This window comes from Protobothrops mucrosquamatus, unplaced genomic scaffold (genome assembly GCF_001527695.2).
Source record: "Protobothrops mucrosquamatus isolate PMUCROS unplaced genomic scaffold, P.Mucros_1.0 scaffold1573, whole genome shotgun sequence".
Taxonomy (NCBI): domain Eukaryota; kingdom Metazoa; phylum Chordata; class Lepidosauria; order Squamata; family Viperidae; genus Protobothrops; species Protobothrops mucrosquamatus.
In genome coordinates, this window is record NW_015387737.1 from 338293 (window position 1) to 361860 (window position 23568).

General features: G+C 37.7%; 1 protein-coding gene across 1 annotated transcript in view; it reads left to right on the plus strand.

Moving 5' to 3' along the window:
* The first annotated feature begins 2386 nt into the window (after positions 1-2386).
* SPTLC1 (serine palmitoyltransferase long chain base subunit 1) overlaps positions 2387-23568 on the plus strand; it is a 40352-nt gene continuing 19170 nt past the window's right edge. Inside the window, exons 1-9 of the mRNA XM_029285370.1 lie at positions 2387-2455; positions 4749-4856; positions 6041-6135; positions 10421-10514; positions 12030-12102; positions 17369-17501; positions 18937-19066; positions 20055-20148; positions 20496-20503. Of these exons, the coding sequence (XP_029141203.1) occupies positions 2387-2455; positions 4749-4856; positions 6041-6135; positions 10421-10514; positions 12030-12102; positions 17369-17501; positions 18937-19066; positions 20055-20148; positions 20496-20503 (804 nt within the window). The remainder of the gene's footprint in view (positions 2456-4748; positions 4857-6040; positions 6136-10420; positions 10515-12029; positions 12103-17368; positions 17502-18936; positions 19067-20054; positions 20149-20495; positions 20504-23568) is intronic.

The following is a 23568-nucleotide window of genomic DNA, read 5'->3' on the forward strand; positions in this document are numbered from 1 at the left end:
TGAATGTGGACATTCTGAAGGTATTCTTCTTTTTAATATTAACCAGATTTATCTAAACTGTTGCTTATAAAACCAGGCAAGGAAGGGTGTGGCTGTGCTGAAGCCACAAAACTGCAGTCCTGTTTCACTACTTGTTTTGCCCTTGGCTACCAACTAAAATGCATCATTATTTCAGCTCCTTCTCCCCCACACATCTGGTGTTATTATGAGTGGCTGAAATGAGAGTATCTCACAAATTGCTGAATATTTTATGCATGAGCTTTACACTTGTATTTTAAATTTACCATGTACAGTATGTATTGTTATTATTTGTTAAATTTATTTTCCACCTCTCTCATCATGGGGTTACTCTAGGCGGCTTACAACAATAAAAACGGGGAAATGAAGTGTAAACATAACAGTAGCAGAGTAATGGTATCATAGAATAAACAATGAAAAAGAAAATGATGATACAACAGTATGAGAATAAAAGATGGGCGGGTGGCGAAGCAGGGAGCGAGGGGGAAGGTAAGGTTTGCAATCCATCTAGTAGCCACCTCCATTGGGTCCCCAGGCCAACCAGCAGAGTCAGGTCTTCAGGCTCTTATGGAAGAATAGGAGGATGGAGGCAGATCTCACCTTGGAGGGTAAGATGTTCCAAAGGGCAGGTGCGACAGTAGAGAAGGCTCTTCTTCTGATTCCCCATAATCATAGATTTTTTGACCAATGAGATCCACAGTGGGCCCTCTCTGCTGGCACGAGTGAGGCAGGCATGTCCTAGTGCAGTGGTTCTCAACCTTTTTAATGCCGTGACCCCCAACCGGTCGTAAGTCGAGGACTAAACCGGTCGTAAGTCGAGGACTAAACCAGTCATAAGTCGAGGACTACCCAACTGGTCGTAAGTCGAGGACTCTCCCTGCCCGGGAGCGCCGCGCATGCGTGGTTCCGCCCCCTGCGCCGGCCGAGGCGTAGTTGGCAAGCAGCAGAGACGGAGCAGGCCGACCACCAGCTGGCCCCAGCCCAAGGGAGGTAAGGCACCCGCCGGAAAAGGGGGGGAAAATGGCAGACAAAAAAAATGGCGGACAGCCTTGCTTGGCGACCCCCATGAAATGGTCGATCGACCCCAAATGGGGTCCCGACCCACAGGTTGAGAACCACTGTCCTAGTGGGACCAGTCCTTCATCACGTAGCCTTTAAGGGCTTTAAAGGTCTTAACCAACACCTTAAATTGCACGTAGAAGAGACTGGTAGCTAGCGCAACTCATGGAGCGGAGATGTAATATGGGCCATTCAAGGGGCCCCAAAGACTGCACTCCTCTCTGCACTTTGAACCAGCTGAAGCTTCCAAATTTTAGATCTGATCTGATCTGAATATCCTTTCAGGAAATGGTGCACAGGTGAACCAAGCAACAAAGTCATTCTTTCAAAACACCCATGAGGAAGCCACATTCCATTTTCATGGTAAAAAAAGAAAACCTAATGATTGCCATTTACATAAACCATTGCAGCTTGTATTAGCAAAATTATTAATCAAAGTCAATGCTGAAAGTGAGGATGTCATCTTAAACTATGGTGTCTAAGTTAGTCTCAATTATATTAATGAAAATAATGCAAGCCTAAGGATGCCTACTCCCAAGTCTTAAGATGCTTACTAAGGACGTACAGGATTACAGGCAGAATCACCACTTTAAAACACCGCTTTCCTATTTACTAAAAAGTTAAAAAAAAAAAATTCACCTAGTCAGGCTAAGTCGTTTGGAGAAAACCTGGGAAACATCCCAACTTCTCTGCAAGACCTCATTATTTTTATCTGAGGCTGAGATACTTTTCAAATGGTTTAATACTTCGGAGACATCAGCCTGAACATTGCTAGGCTACACACAAAGGTATTTAATTAAGTTAAATGAATCAACTCTGGGCGGCTGACTTAATAAGTGTTGTCTGGGGAGGAGAAGCTGGGAAAATTAGAGCAGAGTATAAAATCATCAGAGCTACCAGTGGGAAACAAGCCTCATTGCTCCGGGTTGGTTTTTTTTTCAGTACAACGAAAGGAAAACCCGCATCCCCTTTGGTCAGCAAAAAAAAAAAAAAAAAAGAACATTTCATATTCTCACAACCGCGACCTAGACACGCTTAATCCAAGGACATTATTGCACATCGACATCCATCGTATGTTCCGTGGAAGACTGAGAAAACCGTCAAGCGCGCTACAAGAACCCGCCGCCTCGTTCCGTTCTCGCTGATTTAAAATAATAATAATAATAACAATAAAATAAAAAAAACCCGGCAAGACCTGCTCCAAACCCACGCTGCCGGATTCTCGCGCTCTCTACGTCACGGCTCCGCCCCCCTGCTCTTGACGCTTGGCGACGTCCCTCCGCCTCCTACCCGGAAGCGGCTGAGGGCGATGGCGGCGGCGGCGGAGCCTATGGGGCAACAGTGGGTGCTGGTGGAGATGGTCCAGGCCTTCTATGAGGTGAGAGGCCAAGAATGGCTGGGCTTGGATGGGGGCTCCGCTGAGGGGTTTGGGAACGTCGCCTCCAGCGCCCCCCCCCTCCGTATCGTGGGGGAGAGGTCGGAATTGCATGTCACCTTCCCTCCCCCCCCCCCCCCCAATAAGGGCCGTGGCTGAAAAAGGCTCGGGACTTACGGGAAGGGGAAGATGGTCGAGTCCCTGTTAAGGACCCCATGGAGTAGAAAGAGGGACTTGGGCGGGCAGGCGAAGGCATCGTGGTGCTGGTTTGTGTATGGCGCTGGGGATGTATTGAGGTCACGTATATTTGTAGTGAATACCCACAACAAATGAAGCGAGCCGGAAGGATTCATTTATCCACTTATTGCAGTTGATGTTCGGTATTGTTGGTTTCTGGGATTAGATTTTTGATCAACGTTTAGAAGTTTTATCTTCTTCTTCCACCATCCCTCTCCCTCCCCCATTTCTTTTATGGCTTTTATTTTGACTTTGAAGGAAGAGATTCTTGCCCATCGTTTGCCCAAGTGTAAAGGCTACATTACCGATATCAGCCTATTCCAACTGCATCTTGATATCTTGGCTTTAGATGATGATGATGATGATGATGATGATTATTATTATTTATTGAATTTATATACCGCCCTATCTCCCTTACAGGACTCAGGGCGGTGAACAGGCGATAATAAAAACCACGATAAATATACACAAGTTTCTGTTATAAAATCAAATTAAATAACAGGCCTGCTCTAAAAGTACCCCATACAAAACCCCCACTAAAACATAATCAATCTACGCCAGGCAAGATGTTTTTTTTTTCTGTCTTTTTGTAAGCGTCCCTCAAGGATTATTAGCTAGGTGGTTATGTAGAATAAATGAATTCGGAGCATCTTTACATCCGTTCTTGAAATGCCACAATAGCTATAAGAAGTATTCACATTGTTTTGAAAATTCCAGTTTTGCACAGAATTGAAATATCTTATTTTTAATGGATGTGTTATTAAGTATCTCTTAGAATAAAAATGCAAAAAAATAATTAATGTTGTAATGATAAGGATGCTTCCTGGAAAATTTCACCCTCAGACTGATGTAATTCTCTGAATATTGTTGGTGGACTATATTAGCTGTGTGACTGACTCGTGTCCTAAGTTGAAAGTTCATTTAAAAGTAAGATTTAGTTGCTTATACCAGAAGAAACAAACAGTCATAACATATTGCAGATGGCAAGCACACAAACTTAGCTTAAATTGCTAATAGTATAATTCTACAGGATAGATAATAATATAATAGTCAATTAGAACCAAAGAAACCTGCATTTATGTCATCCTTAACCAGAGAAGCTCTGGTGACATTGGACCAAGTCATTCACGCTTGCTCTCATTTACTTCATGAGAATGTTATTTTGGAGAAAAAGTAAAGGGAAACTGCTATGTATCCTTCCTTTAATTCTTGTAGGAAAGATAGAAAATAAATTAATGCATTCACACAAATACACACACACATGCATATATACAAAAACATAAATCATAAACAATAGAAAAAAGAAAGAAATAGGAGATTAAAGCAGGTTGGTTGTTAAGTTTATTGTCAGTGTAAAACTATTCCAAAAACATGACCATATGGTTTGTAGCTATAAACTTAATGGTTCACTTGTACATAGATTGTTGACTGAGAAACTTTTTGATCTATGCTTTAGGAATGGAGATAACATTTAATCTGTTTAGTCCTACAAAGTAAGTATGGTATGAATTCCTTTAATGCTGATCAGCACAGTCCTTCATGAATTACTTGAATAACATTTTGAAATGTATACATTTCTCCCTTGTGATTTTGGAGAGCATTACATGAGAGGACAGAGAAAACACTGTGTGCACTCACAGTGGGCATTCATTCACAAACATAAAATTGTTTTCTAACCAGGCATTGGGTACAGAAGCCTGAAATAAAATCCATCAGGATCATAGAATTCTAATTCTATGATTCAAAATTTAAAATCATATTCGTTTTATCAGCCTCAAATTAGAGTTCCAACTGTAGGCAGTTAAGTTTGCAGCTTCAAAGTCATAGAAATTTTTGCAACACAGTGAGGCATGCATAAAAATAGATGCAGTCCTTTTTTAGTATCCCTAATGAATTTTTTCCCAGTCATATTAGATCTCAAAAGTAATTCTTGCAGAGTTATATAAGTTGTATTTCAAATAGAGCTTAACCATTGGAAAAAATGCCTGTTTGTTATGTGGACTTTTTGAAATAACATAGGTTCATTAATAATTTCTCCTATTTTTTTTTTTATTTCTAGGCTCCAGCGTACCACCTTATTTTAGAAGGTATTTTGATCCTATGGATAATCAGACTGCTTTTCTCTAAAACATACAAACTTCAGGAGCGATCTGATCTTACACCTAAGGTCTGGATTTCTAAATTTCTCTCTCCCTCTCCATTCCCCCTTTTCCCTTCTCCCTTCACCTACTCACCCACCCACACAGACACATAATCTCATATATAGTAGTTATAGAAAGTCTACACACCCCTGTTAAAATGCCAAGCTTTTAAAATGTAAAAAAACCCAAACCAAGATAAGCCACTTCACAATTCTTTCCACCTTTAATATAATATATATAAACTATACAGTTCAATTAAAAAACAAACTGAAATATAAGTATATAAGGGACATTTATTGTAATTTCTGCAAGAAGCCCTGGGGATATAAGAAACAGAGATGCATGTCTATCATTGACCAGTCAGTGCAAAGCATCTCAGAATCTAAAAAGTATTATCTCCTTTTTATAGTATAATTATTTATGTTACAGTTTCTAGGCATAGTTGGATTTTAAGATTACAGTTTCTGTGCTGTTTCGTATGTTCATCAAAGACTGTTGTAGAAGAAATTTTGGTCAGTTCAAAAAATTGTGCAAAAAGAAGTTTTGTAATTGATGCAGCAATCAATTAAGTATTCCTAATATTCTTAGGAAAACTATGAATTGTATAAAGGAGAATTTGATTTAAGGAAATGGCATAAAACTACCTTTAGTAGATTTAAAATGAACATGATTTCAATCTCTTTTCGTACAAATGTGTATGTGTATATCTCAACTGCTTACATCCAATTTTTCATTCTTTTCTTATTAAATTAGGGTTAAATTGTTGGACTAGGACAAGAGAATCTCAGGTTCAAGTCCACTCTCAGCTATAGATGCTCGGGGAGTGACCTTGAACTACAATAGTGCAGTAGTGTCAGGAGAGGAATCAGCCTGGAGTTGTTACATTCGCACAAGCAATCAAAGTGCAGTTCCCCCCTTGAATTCCATTAATTCTTATCTAGTGCCAGTTTGGTGCTGAGTGTTAGTTGACTAGATTCTTGTATGTAGGAATGAGCAATAAATCAACTTAACTGGAACTTAATATGTGATCCTGATTCTTGTCACCTGACAAGTAGTCATTCTCTCTCGGGCCAACTTCCTTCATAGGATTGTTGTTATAAAGGAAAATTGAAGGAGAGACTGCTAAATATGCCATCTGGAGCTCTAGGAGGAAAGGCAGGGTATCTATCTATTGAACATCATTCAGTACTTCTGTTTCTGTTTGTAACAGGAAAAGGAAGAGTTGATTGAAGAATGGCAGCCAGAACCTCTTGTTCCTCCAGTACCAAAAGATCACCCAGCACTGAATTACAATATTGTTAAAGGGTAAATTTGGATCATCATAATTTCAGCCCAGGTTTTTTTACATGTTTACATGAAATATGACTGCGTTTGAAAGTATATACTTCTAGCAGATGTGTTTAGGATTGTGAGCTTGATCACTTTGTATAATAATTATGGCTTGCTATCTTGCAAGTTAAGAGAACTGGGTTCAGCACAAATTTAAATTCTAATGTAGAATTGAGTTGTGAAAGATATCAAGTAGGCATAGTAAGTTACTTCATTTTTATCATTCTGCTTAACGGATAAAATACGCATGCCTGATGGTCCTTAGAAGTCCTGGTGAAATGAAAAATGTGTTTTCTTTGAAGTTGAACAGATTGTTATAGGTAGGCTGTGGTTTGAACTAAAACCGAACATTTTTTAGTTGTTCCAAATGATGGCTAAAAAGTAGTTTGGAGGGATCTCACAGGGCAAGCAAGGCCACCCTGGTATACTCCACCAATTGGTTATGCCTTGCTTCAAACATGCCTAGCTGCCTGCTCGCCTCTCAATCTTCCTTTCTGGTATGTCCCTTTAAGGGAGATCAAGTGGGCTGGTTGGATATCAATCCTCGAAACACCTTCTGCCTAGAATTCGTATATTTTGGACCCGTTTTTTGTTTTGGTCACCTGGACTCACCTGTTCTGGACACTCCATATAACAATGTACATGTTCCTGTTTTTAATTTACTCAGACATTATTAGCATTAGTAATTCTAGATTTACTTAATTTATTAAATTGTTTAGTAATAACAGGCATTATCTATTTAAAGGGCATTCAATCTCAGGATAAGAAACGTAAGACAGGTAATTTTAGCTACTCATGAATGGGTATTTTCTACTTCCCTGTTAATTGAGTGGTAGAACCTGTGCTTTGCCCACAGGACATCTCAGATTCAAAATTTGCCCAGAGCGCTACAAATACTACCTACAGTCCTGGCAAGATGCTGCCGGTCAATGTAGACTGTGTTGGGCTAGATCAGACATGTCAAACACAAGGCCCAGGGGCCAGATGCGGCCCGCAAAGTGGTTTCATGGAAACAGTGAGGGAACGGCCCCTGCTGCCTTGGCCCTGGCCCAGGCCGGCCGGGAGCCAATGTACAATTTTGTGATGGCCATCTATGCTGAAATGAATTCAGTCTTAGCTCCACAAGGCCGTCCAGAAACAGCAAGGAACCAGTCCCTGCTGTGATGGCCCTGCCCCCTTGGTGCATGCTGGGGAGGTGTCACCCTTTGTGGGGAATGAAGAAATGGACCATGCCTTGGCGCTTGCCCCGGTCCCACCCCCTTCTGCCAGAGACCCTCAGATCTGTCCCACTCTTGCCCAGGCTCCTCACAGGCACCCTTGATGCGAACGATATAGAGCTGGCCATGCCCACCCAGTAGGCCACACCTACTCCATCCCCACCTACCCAGTAGGCCGCACCCACCCTGGCCACACCCACCCGGCCCCCTAAGGGCAACCGCAATGCTGATGCGGCCCTCAGTGAAATTGAGTTTGACACCCCTGGCCTAGATGAATTAACAGTATAACTTTGGTAGCTTCCTGTTTTTTCCTAATAAACATGGAAAAGGTAAAATCTATTTACAGTAATGTTAAAAAGGGCAGTTTCTATAATAAGGGGGGATTTTAACTGCTGCTCTTTTCTTAAACTAATTCGTTCTCTACCATAGGTATCAAATATTTACTTTGTCCCCTTTTTTTCTTTCAATTTTATATGTGCCCACTTAAATCTAAAGTAATTTCTGAAAAAATGCTTAGATCCTACCTATAATAGCTCAGAATTTAATCCAGTTGAGATTAATGGAGCTTCATCATAACTAAGCATATGAAGGATTAGACCTTTAAATATTAAATTTTGAGGATGCTTTTTCACTGTGTCATAAGTTTAAAAAGTCACAGGAATTTCAGTATACTTCTAAGCAATATTTCTGTTCTAAGTAACATTTCTTTGTGTTCTTTATATAAGGATGCCATATTATATTTGTATTTCCTTATGTTACTCTTATACTGTGTAAGTCAGGAAAATTTCTAAGCAATTCATGAACATTTGGTCATTGCTTAAAATAAATGCCAAAGTGTTTTTGAGAATGCCATTTTATATAGTAAATGACATGCATGGAATATATCAGCATGATGAATACAATAATACATATTAATCATGAGATATTTTCTTTGTGAGTACAGTATGTGGCTTGACTTACTGTAGCAGAATAAATGCCTTTTTATGTAGGATTGCATTATGACTTAAAGAAAAATACTACATTCTTTAAAGCAGTTTATAAATGATCTCAGTAAATGGCAGCATGACAAAATTGTGTTATTTTGAAGAATTCAGTGCTTATATGGGGTACCTTAATAAATTGCTTTGCTGAATTAGTGCTAATTTTCAGACATACTATAATCTTTTTCGGTTACAAATAGAGAATAGAATTCATGGACATATTCTATGACACAGGAATTCAAGAAGTGCTATCTTCCAAACATCTTTAATAAACTTGGTGTATCTAAACTTTCATGCATGCCAAATAGTGAAATAGACCAAACTTAAGACTTATTATATTTCTATTGTATTTCAAAATAAAAGTTACTGACAAAACACCAAAAAACACTAAAACATTAAGTGAAATGAAATGGAATTATCTTTAAACTTAATGTAAAATAATAAAAATAATAAAATCTTTAACGTGTTGGAAATGCAGCTTCTAGAACTTCTAAAATGCTACTTGGGAATATTAAGAATCTCATCCTTAATATAATCTGGAAAAATTATGTAAATGAAAAACAGTCAACCATTATAAATAATGAAACATGCTGGTTTAGAGAAAGTAAGCCTATTAATAGCAGTTGATAGGTGGCTTGAAATTTGGCTATTGTGTAACTGACCTTCATTTGATTTGGAAGAACTTTTTGGTGTGCTGTTATTTGGAGCTATTGCACCAAAATGATTTATATTTAAAGGAAAAAAATCAGAATGAGTACTGGGCTAGTAAAATTGTCGTTTATGTTCTGAGACAAGTTGCAGTACTGTTATAAGTTTTTAATATTAAGGAACTTGGATTATGATTTATGTTGCATAATTCTTTGATATACTAATGTTTATCAGCTAAACATGGAGATGGGTAACATAAAACTCCATGTATAGCCAGAACCTCCAAACAGTTGCCATATGCTTTTTAATGTGATTTAAGGGGACAAATATTAAATGCCCATGGATAACTTTTACTTTGCATTAGTTAAGGTAGAGCAAATGTAAGATACATCACATTTTATTTTTCTCTTGATCATTCATTTCTTCCCTTCTGGCCTTACTTTTTTAGAATATTCAAGGTAATATGTGGCTCTCAACTTAAAATGTGTGTGCATCTCTAGTCTAATGGAAGCCATTCAAGTTCTTGTGGAACTCTGAAAATTCCCTAAAACCCAGTTGGAAAAAGTATCACATTAAAGTATGTTGCAGGCATGCGCACACTGGATGGGTTCGGCAAGCTTCTTCTATGTGAATAATGAAAAGAGGTGTTGCAATGTCAGCCAAAAGCATTGCCTTATCAACTTCCTTCTGAACATAAGGCTGCTCAATTTCAGTGGTTCTTCTGACTGTCGAAACTGACTGGCAGGGATGAAATATTTTCCTTGGGATCCAAGCCATAATGCATGGCAATATTTATTGAATAACATTTTAATAAATTATTGTAATAATCGTCTTGCTAGATGATTGCTTTAGGATGAGTTTTCTTTCTAGTTTATTAGACTCTATTTAACGTCTTAGCTTGAATTGATTCTTCAGAGATTTAATTAAAATTAACTCATCCCTTAATGTTATGAATTAAGCAATGAAACAAATTTTTAAATACACTGCATTTTCTTAAGTGACAGGATAACCTTTCCTTAGGATGTAATTTTCATATTAGGGCATGTTTATTATATTTTCTGATAGCATTATTGTTACTCAACTAAAATACTTCTTTTTTAAAATATTAAGAAGATGAAATATGTTCCCAAAATTCTGAAAAATATTCCAAGAAAAGTATAAAGCAATGAAGTGGTTCCTTTAGAATTCAACAACAGATGAGAGATTCATTAGAACAAAGTTGTTTGTATTAATAACATAAAGAACAAGTATTATTAACTAAGATATAAATCTCTACATCAAACAGTATCTCCACATTTAGATACAGTACCAGATTGGAGAATATCACAGTTTTTTGTATTCAAGAATGCTTTGAGTTTCTAAATCTGTGCTGGTTCTCCAAATTTATTCACTTTGCATTTTTTTTCATACTTTAAGGCCTCCAACTCACAACATTATTGTGAATGACAAGGAATGCATAAACTTTGCATCATTTAATTTTCTTGGGCTTTTGGATAATGAAAGACTTAAAGTAAGTACCTCCATAGATCTCACTATGTAGCCTTTGTGTTAAAAGAACTATTTGAATGACCCATGGATGCTTATAATCTTTTAGAGTGTAATTGTGACTAGTATTTCTCCTTGTATAAAATCTGGGTTGATTTCTGTTAGTATTTCATTCATTTACAAGAGGGCCTGTAGACCGCACATGGGGCTCATAGGTTCTGCCCAGACAAAAACAAGCAAGGATAATTTGTAGTAATGGGAAGTATTGTGCTGGGCTAAAGATAAGTTAGAGTACATATCACCATTTAGATTATGGTCAATCAAGTCTCATTTTCAAAATAGTCCAGCAACCCTGTGGTAGTGAGAGTGTCCATAGCATGCATGCCTGCATACGTATATAATCATCATATTAGTCCCTGTTGGGCAAGCAGTATTATATAAAGTGGAGAAAAGGAGTTAGATATAAACCAAAAAACTTAAATATAGACGATAGAAAAAAAAATGTAACTAAATCTAAGTTATACCAACATTATTCACTATCTCTTTGTATGTTTTGTCTTTTCAAACCTGCTTGCTTCTGCTGTGTCTGTATATTGATTCATACATATAATAATCAATGCAAATATCATTTTTTTTTAAAAAATGCAAATAGAAAATACAGTGGTGAATATCTAAAAATGGGATTTCGTTGTGCTGGAGATTTAGTCTTCATCCTTTAATATTCAGAAGTTTGTATTGAACAATATTCTTGACTAGCAAGTTGGTAGTTGAAAAATCTTTAAAATGGAAGGCATTCACAAATACATTACCTTTTTTTGCAAAAAAAAATTCGATGCTTTAAAAATATTAAAAGGAAGTGTTTGCTTTATTGGTGATCCATGCATTTTCCAAATGTTTATTTAGTGGTCTACATTTGTAGAAACTATGAGAAAGACTGGAAAAAATAAAGGAACCAAAATGATACTCTTTAAGGGATCAAGCAAAAGATTTAATCTTTACACACATAAGTTATAAGTTGTATGTTATATGTAATGTTACATCTTCTACACCTTATCATTTTAGTGTTCTCAAACATTTATGATTTCCTTTTCATCAGCATTTTAATTCTACTCTTCAATATTAGAATGCCCTTCACACATTTTTAAAATTTTACTTCAATTTCATGCCAAACTATTTCATTTCTTTAATTTGTAGTGCTATTCACTTTTCTCTTTGTCAGCTTCCCCCCCCCCCCAAATTTCCGGAACAATTTTTATTTCCCTCAGAATCACAGCAAAGAATGTTACCTCTTCACCATCTTCTTTTTCTTAAGGTTGTCAAAATTCCATCCACATATGTTATGTGAGGTGATGGGATGTCAGAATGAAAAAAAAAAGTCTCTCTAATCCCACATACTATTTGTATGAGCCCCAGGAGATTACTGTACTCTTTGGGGATTGTGATACGAAAAAAAACAATGTAACGTATATCAGTGTAGTAATGATTTTATTTTACAATAGTATTACATGTAATATGATTTTCTTCTTATACCTCTTTGAAGAATGCTGCCCAGGCATCTCTGGCAAAATATGGTGTTGGCACATGTGGCCCTAGAGGATTTTATGGCACTTTCGGTAAGTATTGCATCTTTTTCAATATAGGATTGAATGTAATAATAACTACCTTGATTTTAACTTCACAAGAAAGAATTGAAGCTGGGAAGGCCTGGTGTTAAACTGTTCATACATTTTAAAGAGATGCTTCTGACGTTCTTTACAATAATCTTGGTTTTTTAACCAATCTGAATAATTTAGTGTATTTGTAAATTTGGGCAGTTTGCTGCTTTTCCCAAAGTCAGGATCATTTATGAGCAAGTTAATAAGCATTGGTCCTGATACATATTCTTAAGTCATGCAGCATAGAAGCTTAATAAATTATTATTAGTCTCCATTTCTTACCCCCTCTCCATTTATTGAGTCCTTCCCAAGGACCTGGGATGATGAAGATGATGATGATTTTATTCTGATTTTTATATATTTTGATCAATTCAAGGAGGCAAATATGCCTAATAGTCCTGCCTCCTATTTTGTCTTTAACAACAACTGTGTAACTTGTGAGGTGTGTTGGGCTGAGAGACAGTAATTTGCCTAAAGTCACCCAGCTGGCTTCACAGTCTCCTGGTGTCAAGGCCAAGATTTAACCAGTCCACTAAACTGGTTGTCTTTAATTGTTGTTTTCTTTAGCCAGTTATCAATCCATAAAAGGGCATGCACTCTTTTCCTATGTGTTCTAAGTTTATTCAAGAGCAGTTGATGGGTGGAGAGAGAGAGAGAGAGACTTTATCAAGGCTTTTAAAAAGCTCAATGATTCATACATATTCCACCATCAGTTGACATGTAACTTTCTGCATACTGCTGTTTAGCCAAAAAATTCTGGGCGGCCTGCTGAGGTTTAATTATTCCTTCTTATGATCTTGATGAAGATTTATTTGCTTTTTGTTTAATTTTCATAGCCGTGAAAGTGTTATATAGGGAGATTTAAGTGTGTTGAAGATTGCAATGTTTAATATTGCAGTGTTATGTTCAGGGAGACCACAAGAGGGCAGTCTACTGACTGGCTTTAAATTAGCTTTTTTACACAGTAATGCAAATACTTTAATATATATTTGTGATGATCATGGTATTTTAATTTAGGCCTGAAACATAAGATTTTTGTAATTCAAATCCTAGTATGAAAATCTCAATCTATGCTTAAAAATAAAATTCCCCGTACATCTCTTTAAAGATAATGAGAGTATTATGGACCTAAGCATTCACTTTTATTTTTATGGACTGATTATCTGGATTGTCTTGTGAATGCTTTTTATACATGATTACAATGGTTTCCATGATGTCATACAAAACATTCAGATCTTGTTGTCGTTCAGTCACTAAGTTGTGTCCTACTCTTTATGATCCCATGATCGTAACACGACAGGCTCCTCTGTCCTCCACTGTCTTTTGGAGTTTGCCCAAATTCTCGTTCGTTGTGTCAGTGACACTATCTAACCATTTCATCCTCTGCTTTCCACTTCTCCTTTTGCCTTCAATCTTTCGTTCAGGTCTTATATTGGAGTTATTCACCTTATTGTAGTATTTTAGCACTATATATAGTGAGAGAAAAAGTATTTGATCCCCTGCTGACTTTGTACGTTTGCCCACTGACAAAGAAATGATCAGTCTATAATTTTAATGGTAGGTTTATTTTAACAGTGAGAGATAGAATAACAACAAAAAAATCCAGAGAAATGCATTTCAAAAAAGTTATAAATTGATTTGAATTTTAATGTGAAATAAGTATTTGACCCCTTCACAAAACATGACTTAGTACTTAGTGGCAAAACCCTTGTTGGCAATCACAGAAGTCAGATGTTTCTTGTAGTTGGCCACCAGGTCTGCATACATCTCAGGAGGGATTTGTCCCACTCCTCTTTGTAGATCCTCTCCAAGTCATTAAGGTTTCGAAGCTGACATTTGGCAGCTTGAACCTTCAGCTCCCTCCACAGATTTTCTATGGAATTAAGGTCTGGAGACTGCTTCTTCTTGAGCCACTCCTTTGTTGCCTTGGCCGTGTGTTTTGGTCATTGCCATGCTGGAATACCCATCCATGACCCATTTTCAATGCCCTGGCTGAGGGAAGGAGGTTCTCGCCCAAGATTTGACGGTACATGGCCCTGTCCATCGTCCCTTTGATGCAGTGAAGTTGTCCTGTCCCCTTAGCAGAAAATAAACCCAAAGCATAATGATTCCACTTCCATGTTTGTTGGTGGGGATGGTGTTCTTGGGGTCATAGGCAGCATTCCTCTTCCTCCAAACACGGTGAGTTGAGTTGATGCCAAAGAGCTCGATTTTGGTCTCATCTGATCACAACAATTTCACCCAGTTTTCCTCTGAATCATTCAGATGTTCATTGGCAAACTTCAGACAGGCCTGTACATGTGCTTTCTTGAGCAGGGGGTTAGGGTTAGGGATTTCAGTCCTTCATGGCGTAGTGTGTAACCAATTGTTTTCTTAGTGACTATGGCCCCAGCTGCCTTGAGATCATTGACAAGATTTTCCCATGTAGTTCTGGGCTGATTACTCACCATTCTCATGATCATTGAAACTCCACAAGATGAGATCTTGCATGGAGCTTCAGACCAAGGGAGATTGACAGTTATTTTGTGCTTCTTCCATTTGCGAATAATTGCACCAACTGTTGTTACCTTCTCACCAAGCTGCTTGGCGATAGTCTTGTAGCCCATTCCAGGCTTGTGTAAGTCTACAATCTTGTCCCTGACATCCTTGGACACCTCTTTGGTCTTGGCCATGGTGTCGAGTTTGGAATCTGATTGATTGATTGCTTCTGTGGACAGGTGTCTTTTATACAGGTAAAGAGCTGAGATTAGGAGCACTGTATAAAAGACACCTGGGAGCCAGAAGTCTTACTGATTGATAGGGGATCAAATACTTATTTCACTCATTAAAATGCAAATCAATTTATAATTTTTTTGAAATGTGTTTTTCTGGATTTTTTTATTGTTATTCTACCTCTCACTGTTAAAATAAACCTACCATTAAAATTATAGACTGATCATTTCTTTGTCAGTGGGCAAACGTACAAAATCAGCATGGGATCAAATACTTTTCCCCCTCACTGTATGAATTGAATGCCATTATAAGTGTTCATGCCTAATTGACCTTAGCTGAACTCTGAAAGCTAGCCAGGTTCAGATCTGATTAATTCTTAGATAGAACTTTAAGAAATATCAGGGCTAGTCATGAGGTTGGGAAAAAAATTCCTACAAAGTGGCAGGAGCAACCACTTCCATATTTTTGCCAAGAAAATTATTTGGATGTGTTCATGAAGTCATTAAGTTAATTTTGTCAAATCAGTGGGTGGTAGTAAAACTCATTTGAATTCCCTTGTTGAAGTTAAAATTAGGGATGAAACTTTATTTTTAACTATGTTCAACATGATTGCATCTCTGTATGTATAGATAACTTTAAAACTATATAGTTTCAGTATGGGATGACTTACATGCCTTCTGAGGTGAGGAATTAGCTAATCTCTTAAATGTAAATTGTCATCTCAACTTCTGATGGGTCCTTATTCCATAGGTTAGTTCCATAATGGAATATGAAGTGTACAGTTTTTTCCTTGGTATGTAATAGATATTTTTAGAAGTGTTCACAATCCAAATTGGATAAGAAACAATGGTTGGAAACTGATCAAAGAGAAAAGCAACCTGGAATTAAGGAGAAACTTCCTGACAGTGAGGACAATTAACCAGTGGAATAGCTTGCCCCCAGAAATCGTCGGTGCTCTATCACTGGAGATTTTTTAAAAGAAGCTAGACAGTGACTTGTCTGAGATGGTATAGGTTCTCCTGCTTGAGCAGGGGGCTGGACTAGAAGACCTCCAAGATCCCTTCCATATTCTATTCTAATCTAATCTAATCTAATATGATTGTGTGTTTATTTTGAGCATCTGACGTCATAGAGAAATGTGCAGGAACAACAATGATAGTTATAGATTTCTAAAGGTCTGGTTTTATATGATCTTTAATCTATATTTCTGAAATGCATTACTTGGGTCTATCAGTACAGGATACCTCTTCCAGATATAAATTATGTGCCTTGTTCTGACCTACTTACCCTGATGCAGTTGCCAGGCGTGGAAGAATCTGAAAGTTCAAGCCCCCTCCACACATTCGAAGAAAGGGTTGGTTGGCATTTTCATGTCCCACATTCCTTGCAGTACATACAAACAAAAGTCTCATTGAACTTCTCACATGCTCTGGGGTCTGGACTGCCTTCAACCAAAAAAGGTCTTAGCTTTATTGTGAATAGGTTAATGACTATGCGGGGAAAAAAACCCTCTTCCTATTAGGAATCATTAGAAAAGGAAGTGAAAATAAAATTGCTTCTTTACAGAAATCAATGATACTTATGCATCTAGAATACTGGGTATTGTTCTGGTTGACACATGGAACTTGGTTGTTCTTATATATTTATTTGCAGTTCTAGAGTTTATGTTTACTTTATTAGTGATGGAGTTTAAGGGACAAAAACAGAACAGTGAATGACTTTAGCCTTGTTAAGCATTTTGTTATCTACAGTATAACTCATAGTATGTGAATGGTCCAGATAATTCTACTATTGTTGCATGGGGAATATTTGAAGAAGGCCTTCATAAATGTAGCTGTATATATAGGTGACTTCAACAAAGCCTGGACCTTGCATTAGTAATAATATCCATATAGGCTTTCTCTAAATATAGAAATGTTTGCAGAAAACATTTGTGTAGTGGAGTCAGCACTTAGCAGAATGTTCACATGGTGAATGCTCCAGTTATTGTAAAAAGTGATCAGGACTTTGATGCAAAGGTGAAGAATTGGATCAGTGACTATATGTTCCTCTACTGCAGTGTTTCTCAACCTTGACAATTTTAAGGCATGTGGACTTCAACTCCCAGAATTCCACAGCCAGCAAGGCTGGCTGTGGAATTCTGGGAGTTGAAGTCCACATGCCTTAAAATTGTCAAGGTTGAGAAACACTGCTCTACTGTCTGTAGGAAATAAATAATAGTGTCTATGGAGATTCTCAATCATCCAGGTCATGGTTGTCCCAAATGTGCTTTTCAAATGGCAACTGCATTTTCTTTGTTTTTTTCTTGAAGTCATTTCACTTCTCATCCCAGAAGCTTCTTCAGTTTTGAAAAGCATATTTGGGATAATAATAGTGTCACATTTCCAATACTAAAGAATTTTGAAACTTGAATGGTTTTTTCATGGTGTTAATAACCTTTAATTACAGTATTTGTGAGATTTTTAAAGGCAGAATTCTGCTCATAAATGTGTGAACTACACTTCCTAAATAGATGTGCATTTGGAACTGGAAGAGCGACTTGCCAGATTTATGAAGACCGAGGAAGCTATCCTGTATTCCTATGGATTTGCTACAATTGCCAGTGCTATTCCTGCCTATTCAAAACGGGGCGACATTTTGTTTGTGTATGTACACATTCCTGATATTAAAAAGACAAAAAGAGTCTGCAGAGAATTCTAGTTGTTAAAGATTAAATGTTTAAACATTAATTTTATGATCAAGTAAGATTACTGAATGTATTAATTAGCATATGGTTATTTAATAAGCTTGTTTAGCATAAGGTTTTAGTGAAATTATGGATAATTTTTCAAAACTCATTTAAATTATTTAAGAACTCTCATTTGATCTTGTCAGTTTCAAAGCAGTGCCTTGATACTTTCAGATGCTTGTTAAACTGCAATTTTAATCATTTATGAAATACTTTTAAAATGACTACTTCTTACAATAGATTGCTGTTTCAAAATAAACTCTCTTAAAAATTACTAGCAGCTGTTCAAATGCTTTGTCAGTATTCCCATTGGATACAGCCGAGGAAAAAGTGCAGTTGACAAGAGTGATTAAAATAAATTAATATCAGACAAGAATTTCATCTTGGAAAATTTTGTTAAATTGCTTATGTTTGTCCTGAGCCTGTAACTATAATCTTACACATATTCTCAAAAGTAAATACAACTGAATTCAATCAAATTTGTTCTCAAGAAGGTGTGTAGGAATAGAGCTTGAGTATTTTTTTTTCCTGATCTGTGAAACCTAAGAATGCACAAACTTTGCTGGGCCCAAGGGCAGCACTTTGAATGTTGAAGGAACCTCATTCCAAAAGTACTGAAGCCAGTCAAATCTTCATTTTTTCCCAATGCATAGACACAGGAGGCTTACAGTAAAACATAATATCTATAACTAAAACCCATTATGATATCAATGAATCAATTAAAATTAGCAGTAAAATTGATTAAAATTAGAATTAAATTGCAAAAAAAAAAAAAAATTAGGCCCAAAGGCACAGTGAAATAATACTGTTTCTGAGGTGCCACCCTCATCTCAGGGAGAAGAATGTTCCACAGATCAAAAAACCGGCTGCATAATGCCTGCCAAATGTAGTTCCCTAAATGACTTAACCCATAGCATGCCTTCTTATTAGATGACGTATGATATTATATATCACATCATATATCATAAAGCGTGCGTGGCTGACGAATTCTGGGAGTTGAAGTCCGCACGTCATAAAAGGGCCAAGTTTGAAGACCCGTGCCTTAACTATTGTTGAAACCATACATTCTAGGTTTCTCTTTTTTTAACCAACTAGACCTGATTTGTCTCTCTAAGATGCCAACATGGGCAAACGTTTTCCTTTAAGAACTTTGCCTACATGGCTTGCAGAAATATAACAATTCTTCATAACTTTTTAACGCCTGAACATAGTTCAATTAAAAGTAGGAATGCAAGTGTAGAAAATAGTTAGACAACACCCACCAATATCTTAGCATTCATTGTGGGAAAACGTCAATCTTTTAAGAGTTAGCCTAAACTGTCAGCGAACTAAAAAAAATGGTGTATTTACAGTGATGAAGCAGCCTGCTTTGCTGTTCAGAAAGGGCTCCAAGCGTCCAGAAGTAACATTAAGTTTTTTAAGCATAACGATATGGCTGATCTTGAGCATCTACTACAAGAGCAAGAGATTGAAGATCAAAAGGTATCGGTTTCAGAAGAAATTAATGTATAACGAGCAACATTTTACGTACATAGCCTATTTGAATAACTTCATTTTTATTTATCTTCTAAACCAGCGGTTCTCAACCTATGGGTCGCGACCCCATTTGGGATCGATCGACCATTTCACGGGGGTCGCCAAGCAAGGCTGTCCGCCATTTTTTTTCCCTTTTCCGGTGGCTGCCTTACCTCCCTTGGGCTGGGCCAGCTGGTGGTTGGCCTGCTCCGTCTCTGCCGCTTGCCAGCTACGCCTCGGCCGGTGCAGGGGGCGGAACCACGCATGCGCGGCGCTCCCAGGCAGGGAAAGTCCTCGACTTACAACCGGTTGGGTAGTCCTCGACTTACGATTGGTTTAGTCCTCGACTTACAACCGGTTGGGGGTCGCGGCATTAAAAAGGTTGAGAACCACTGTTCTAAACTATCCTGAAAGCTGATATGTAACATTTGAAATAAATTTAGGTGCTGTATTTAATTTGATGACTGCATTGCTTGGAAAAGGCAGTGACATAACAAACATGAGAAAAAGCTGCCAGTAGAATTGGATACAGTTTTCCTTTTATTTTGTACATAAGTGCATGTGCTCAGCCACAGTGTCACTGATAAGGCAGTGCAAAAATGCTCAGAAAATTATTTTGTTCCTGAGAAAAATAGTAGATAGAAATTCTTCGTACCATACTCCTCCTCTGGGTAAAATGCTTATTGAAGTAAAGCTACATTAACATTTGTTTTATAAGGCCAAAAAAACCCCCGAAGTAACCATTTTAATGATATACGTGTTAAGAGCGTTTTACTGTGTATGGACATTTTCTCAGTTACAAATGGGCTTATTGCACTTCTGATAAAGTAAATATAAGTTGATTTTCAACATTCTATCTGCTTTTAATAACTTTTAAAAAGTAAGCTAAAAAGTTGTTTTTCATAAACAAATTATACGTATATATATTCATACTAAATTGTTTGTTTTTCTGCAGAACCCTCGAAAAGCCCGTGTAACACGAAAATTTATTGTGGTAGAGGGGTTGTTTATTAATACTGGGGATATTTGTCCTCTGCCAGAATTGGTAAGTAATTTCTTCTTTTAATATCTAGTTAACTTTTACAGACTGCAAATCTAAAAAATGAAGAAAGTAGTAAATTGCTTACTAAAAGTGGAATCAATCTTCTATAAATAGATATTAAGTGGTGGCCTTCCCTATGCCAGCTTTGATGCTGGTGCCAATAAGATGAGGGCTGATACAGAGGGCAGAAGCAGAAACTGGGTAACAGCAAGTCAGAAGATAATATTTCTTGTCCTGATTCTGCTGCATTTCATTCTCTTCTCCTGTTGAAAAAAGTTATTTAATGTTCAGATGTTTGCCATAATTTAAAGACTTGGATTATGAGGGTCAGTCCCTGGATTTTCTACTCTTTAGGCAAAGTAGTAAGAATATTTTACAACCGTATGCTAAGTGTTCCCCCAAAGAAAAGTCAAAGAATTCAGCATCAAATCATCCAGCATTAGAAAATCTCAATTTCTTAAAATTGAGTACCTACTTATGATTTTGAAAAAGCAGGTTTAAAATCTTAGCTACTGCAACATCCGAAAGGATGAGTTCACTAAGAGCTATACAGCAATGAGAGAATGTGTCAGTGGCCTCTGTAGCCTAGTACAATTTCCACTAACTTGAAGCAGCAGCAGATTCCACTAATTAAGAAAACACTTTCACGACTGTCAAGTTTATGTAACATAAATAAATTCAGTTTCTTGGCAAAGGAATACTTCTTCATAGAACATAAATATTGAAAGGTCTGCATTCCTGGAGTCATTTTATACTGAGGATGTTGGCTATAAATGGTGCTTTTAAAAACATTTCCTCTGATTAGCTACTCAAGATTCTATTTTTTTCCATAACACAACATGTTATGAGAAAATGTATTATAATGTGTCTCTGCACTTTGAAGGATGTCCTCCTCTCAAACCTCAAGGGAACTGGCAAAAGAGAACAATTAAAAATATAAACATCACAAAAGGCGATTTGTCTTACTAAGCAAGTAGCTTTGATGTTATTTTACTTGGACCACAAAAAGTCAATTTAAAAGAAAAAAAATGGTTCTAGAACAGAGGTGTCAAATTCAATTTCATTGAGGGCCGCATCAGCATCGAGGTTGCCCTCAGGGGGCTGGGTGGGTGTGGCCAGGGTGGGTGCAGCCTACTGGGTGGGTGTGGATGGAGTGGGTGTGACCTACTGGGTGGGTGTGGCCAGCTCTACATCGTTCACGTCAAGGGTGCCTGTGGGGGCCTGGGCAGGAGTGGGATAGATCTGAGGGTTTCTGGCAGGAGGGGGAGGGACCGGAGCAAGTGCCAAGGCATGGTCCACTGGAGGAGCCTCACTGTTCCTCTCAGGCCATGCGGGGTGTGTGTGTCTTATGGAGCTAAGACTGAATGCGTTTCAGCATAGATGGCCACCACAAAATTGTACATTGGCTCCCAGCTGGCCTGGGCCATGGCCAGCTGGGGCCGTTCCCTCACTGTTTCCAGGATGGCTTCACGGGCCACATGAAACCACTTCGCGGGCCGCATCCGGCCCCCGGGCCTCGTGTTTGACATGTCTATTCTAGAAGAAAGAATCTGTTCATTGGCACATAATTAGTAGAAATCTACATCTAGTAACTAAAATGCATGAATGTTGAGTGTCTAGATCATGGTTGTCCTAAAGGTTCTTTTTTCAAAAGGTGACTGGACTTTCTTGGGTTTTTTTTTCCCCTTTGAAGCTTCTATGGTTCTAACTGGATAAGAAGCGGAACATTTTCGAAGGGGAAAAGCCAAGAAAATCCAGTTGCCTTTTGAAAAAAGCACCTTTGAGACATGAAGGTTAAGTGTTGAGCTGAAGACAGTCAATAATAGAATATTTTGAGAAGCCGTAGTGGCACAATAGTTAAAATGCAGTATTACAGGCTAACTCTGCCCACCGCTTGGAGTTCGATTCTGACGGGACTCAAGGCTGACTCAGCCTTCCATCCTTCCGAGCTTGGTAAATTGAGAACCCAGAGTATTGGGGGCAATATGCAAATAATACTTCCACATTGTAAACCGGCCATAAGTGCTGTAAAGTGCTATCGGGCAGCATATAAGCCAAAACGCTATTGCTATTGCTATTTTGATTCTAACACGGGAGGACTTGTAAATAATTAGTACGTAACGAAACACAGTAAACAATTACGTATTAGACGTCCATCTCAATTTTATGTTTATGTTTCACTCTAACAAAAACCTTCTTTCAAAGAGGAAACCTCATAACCCTCTTGTACCTGCTCCTCAATGTCTTGTAAAACCTTATTCACATTCAGATACTGTATAGATCATGATAGTAGAAGTTAATGTTAGGGACCAGAAAGTAAAAGTTTGATTTAATATCTTTTTTACAGTAGTATCTTAAAAGAAAATAAATAATTGTATAACATGTAGACCAGTGTTTCTCAACCTTGACAATTTTAAGGCATGTGGACTTCAACTCCCAGAATTCCACAGCTAGCTTTGCTGGCTGTGGAATTCTGGGAGTTGAAGTCCACATGCCTTAAAATTGTCAAGGTTGAGAAACACTGATGTAGACGATAGTCTTGTTTGTTGCTTGATGACCTCCATCCCTGCACTCCTGACTGCAGTTGTTAGGCAATCTTCCCAATTTTTATGCGTACAGAGTGAAGGAGCTGCTTGCTGAAGCTCTTTTGCTCTCAAACATTCCCCACTGAAGGATTTCAGCTTCCCCTCCATGCACAGAGAGGAAAAACTTCAGGGGACACCATTTCAGAAGGATCCGAAAGTTGAGAACCAGCCTCAAATGGGGAAATGCTATGCCATCCAAGACAATGATGAAAATGTCCCCAATCCAAGGAGTCAAACAGCCACAGCTGCTCAATCTTGCCAGGTTTTAGTCAAAGTCTGTTCCACCCCATTCAGACCTGAACAGTCTCCAGACATTGGGTCAACAACCAACAACCTCACTTGAGCAATGTGGAGTTCAGCTATAAAGCTGGCATTGTCAGTATACTGCACCCCGAACCGACAGATAACTTTAAATTACTCTATTCTATGCAGTAGTCAAGAAATGGCACTGTACACTCTGCCGGAAAATCCTGTTATTTCATGCTCTTTAACTGAAATTGTGGAACCCATGGTTTACAATATAAGCTGTATTTAAACAGTTCATAAAACACATGTAGCACAATTGTGGGACAGCATAAAAACTCCAAACTTGTGAATTTTTTCCCTATCTTGTACTAAAGAAGTATCATAGTATCTGATTTTTCTATATATAATATTCTGTTTTAAAGGAGAGAGGAAAATAAATTTAGAACTGTCTCAACTACATTTAGCTATTTTAGATCTTGATGGGTAGAATAAGAAACTTCAAATGGATATTTCTTGTAACGTACTGTCATTCATTAAGTATTTTTAGTATTATTTAGCTGTACATGACTAAACTCATTCTTACCAACTGTATGACT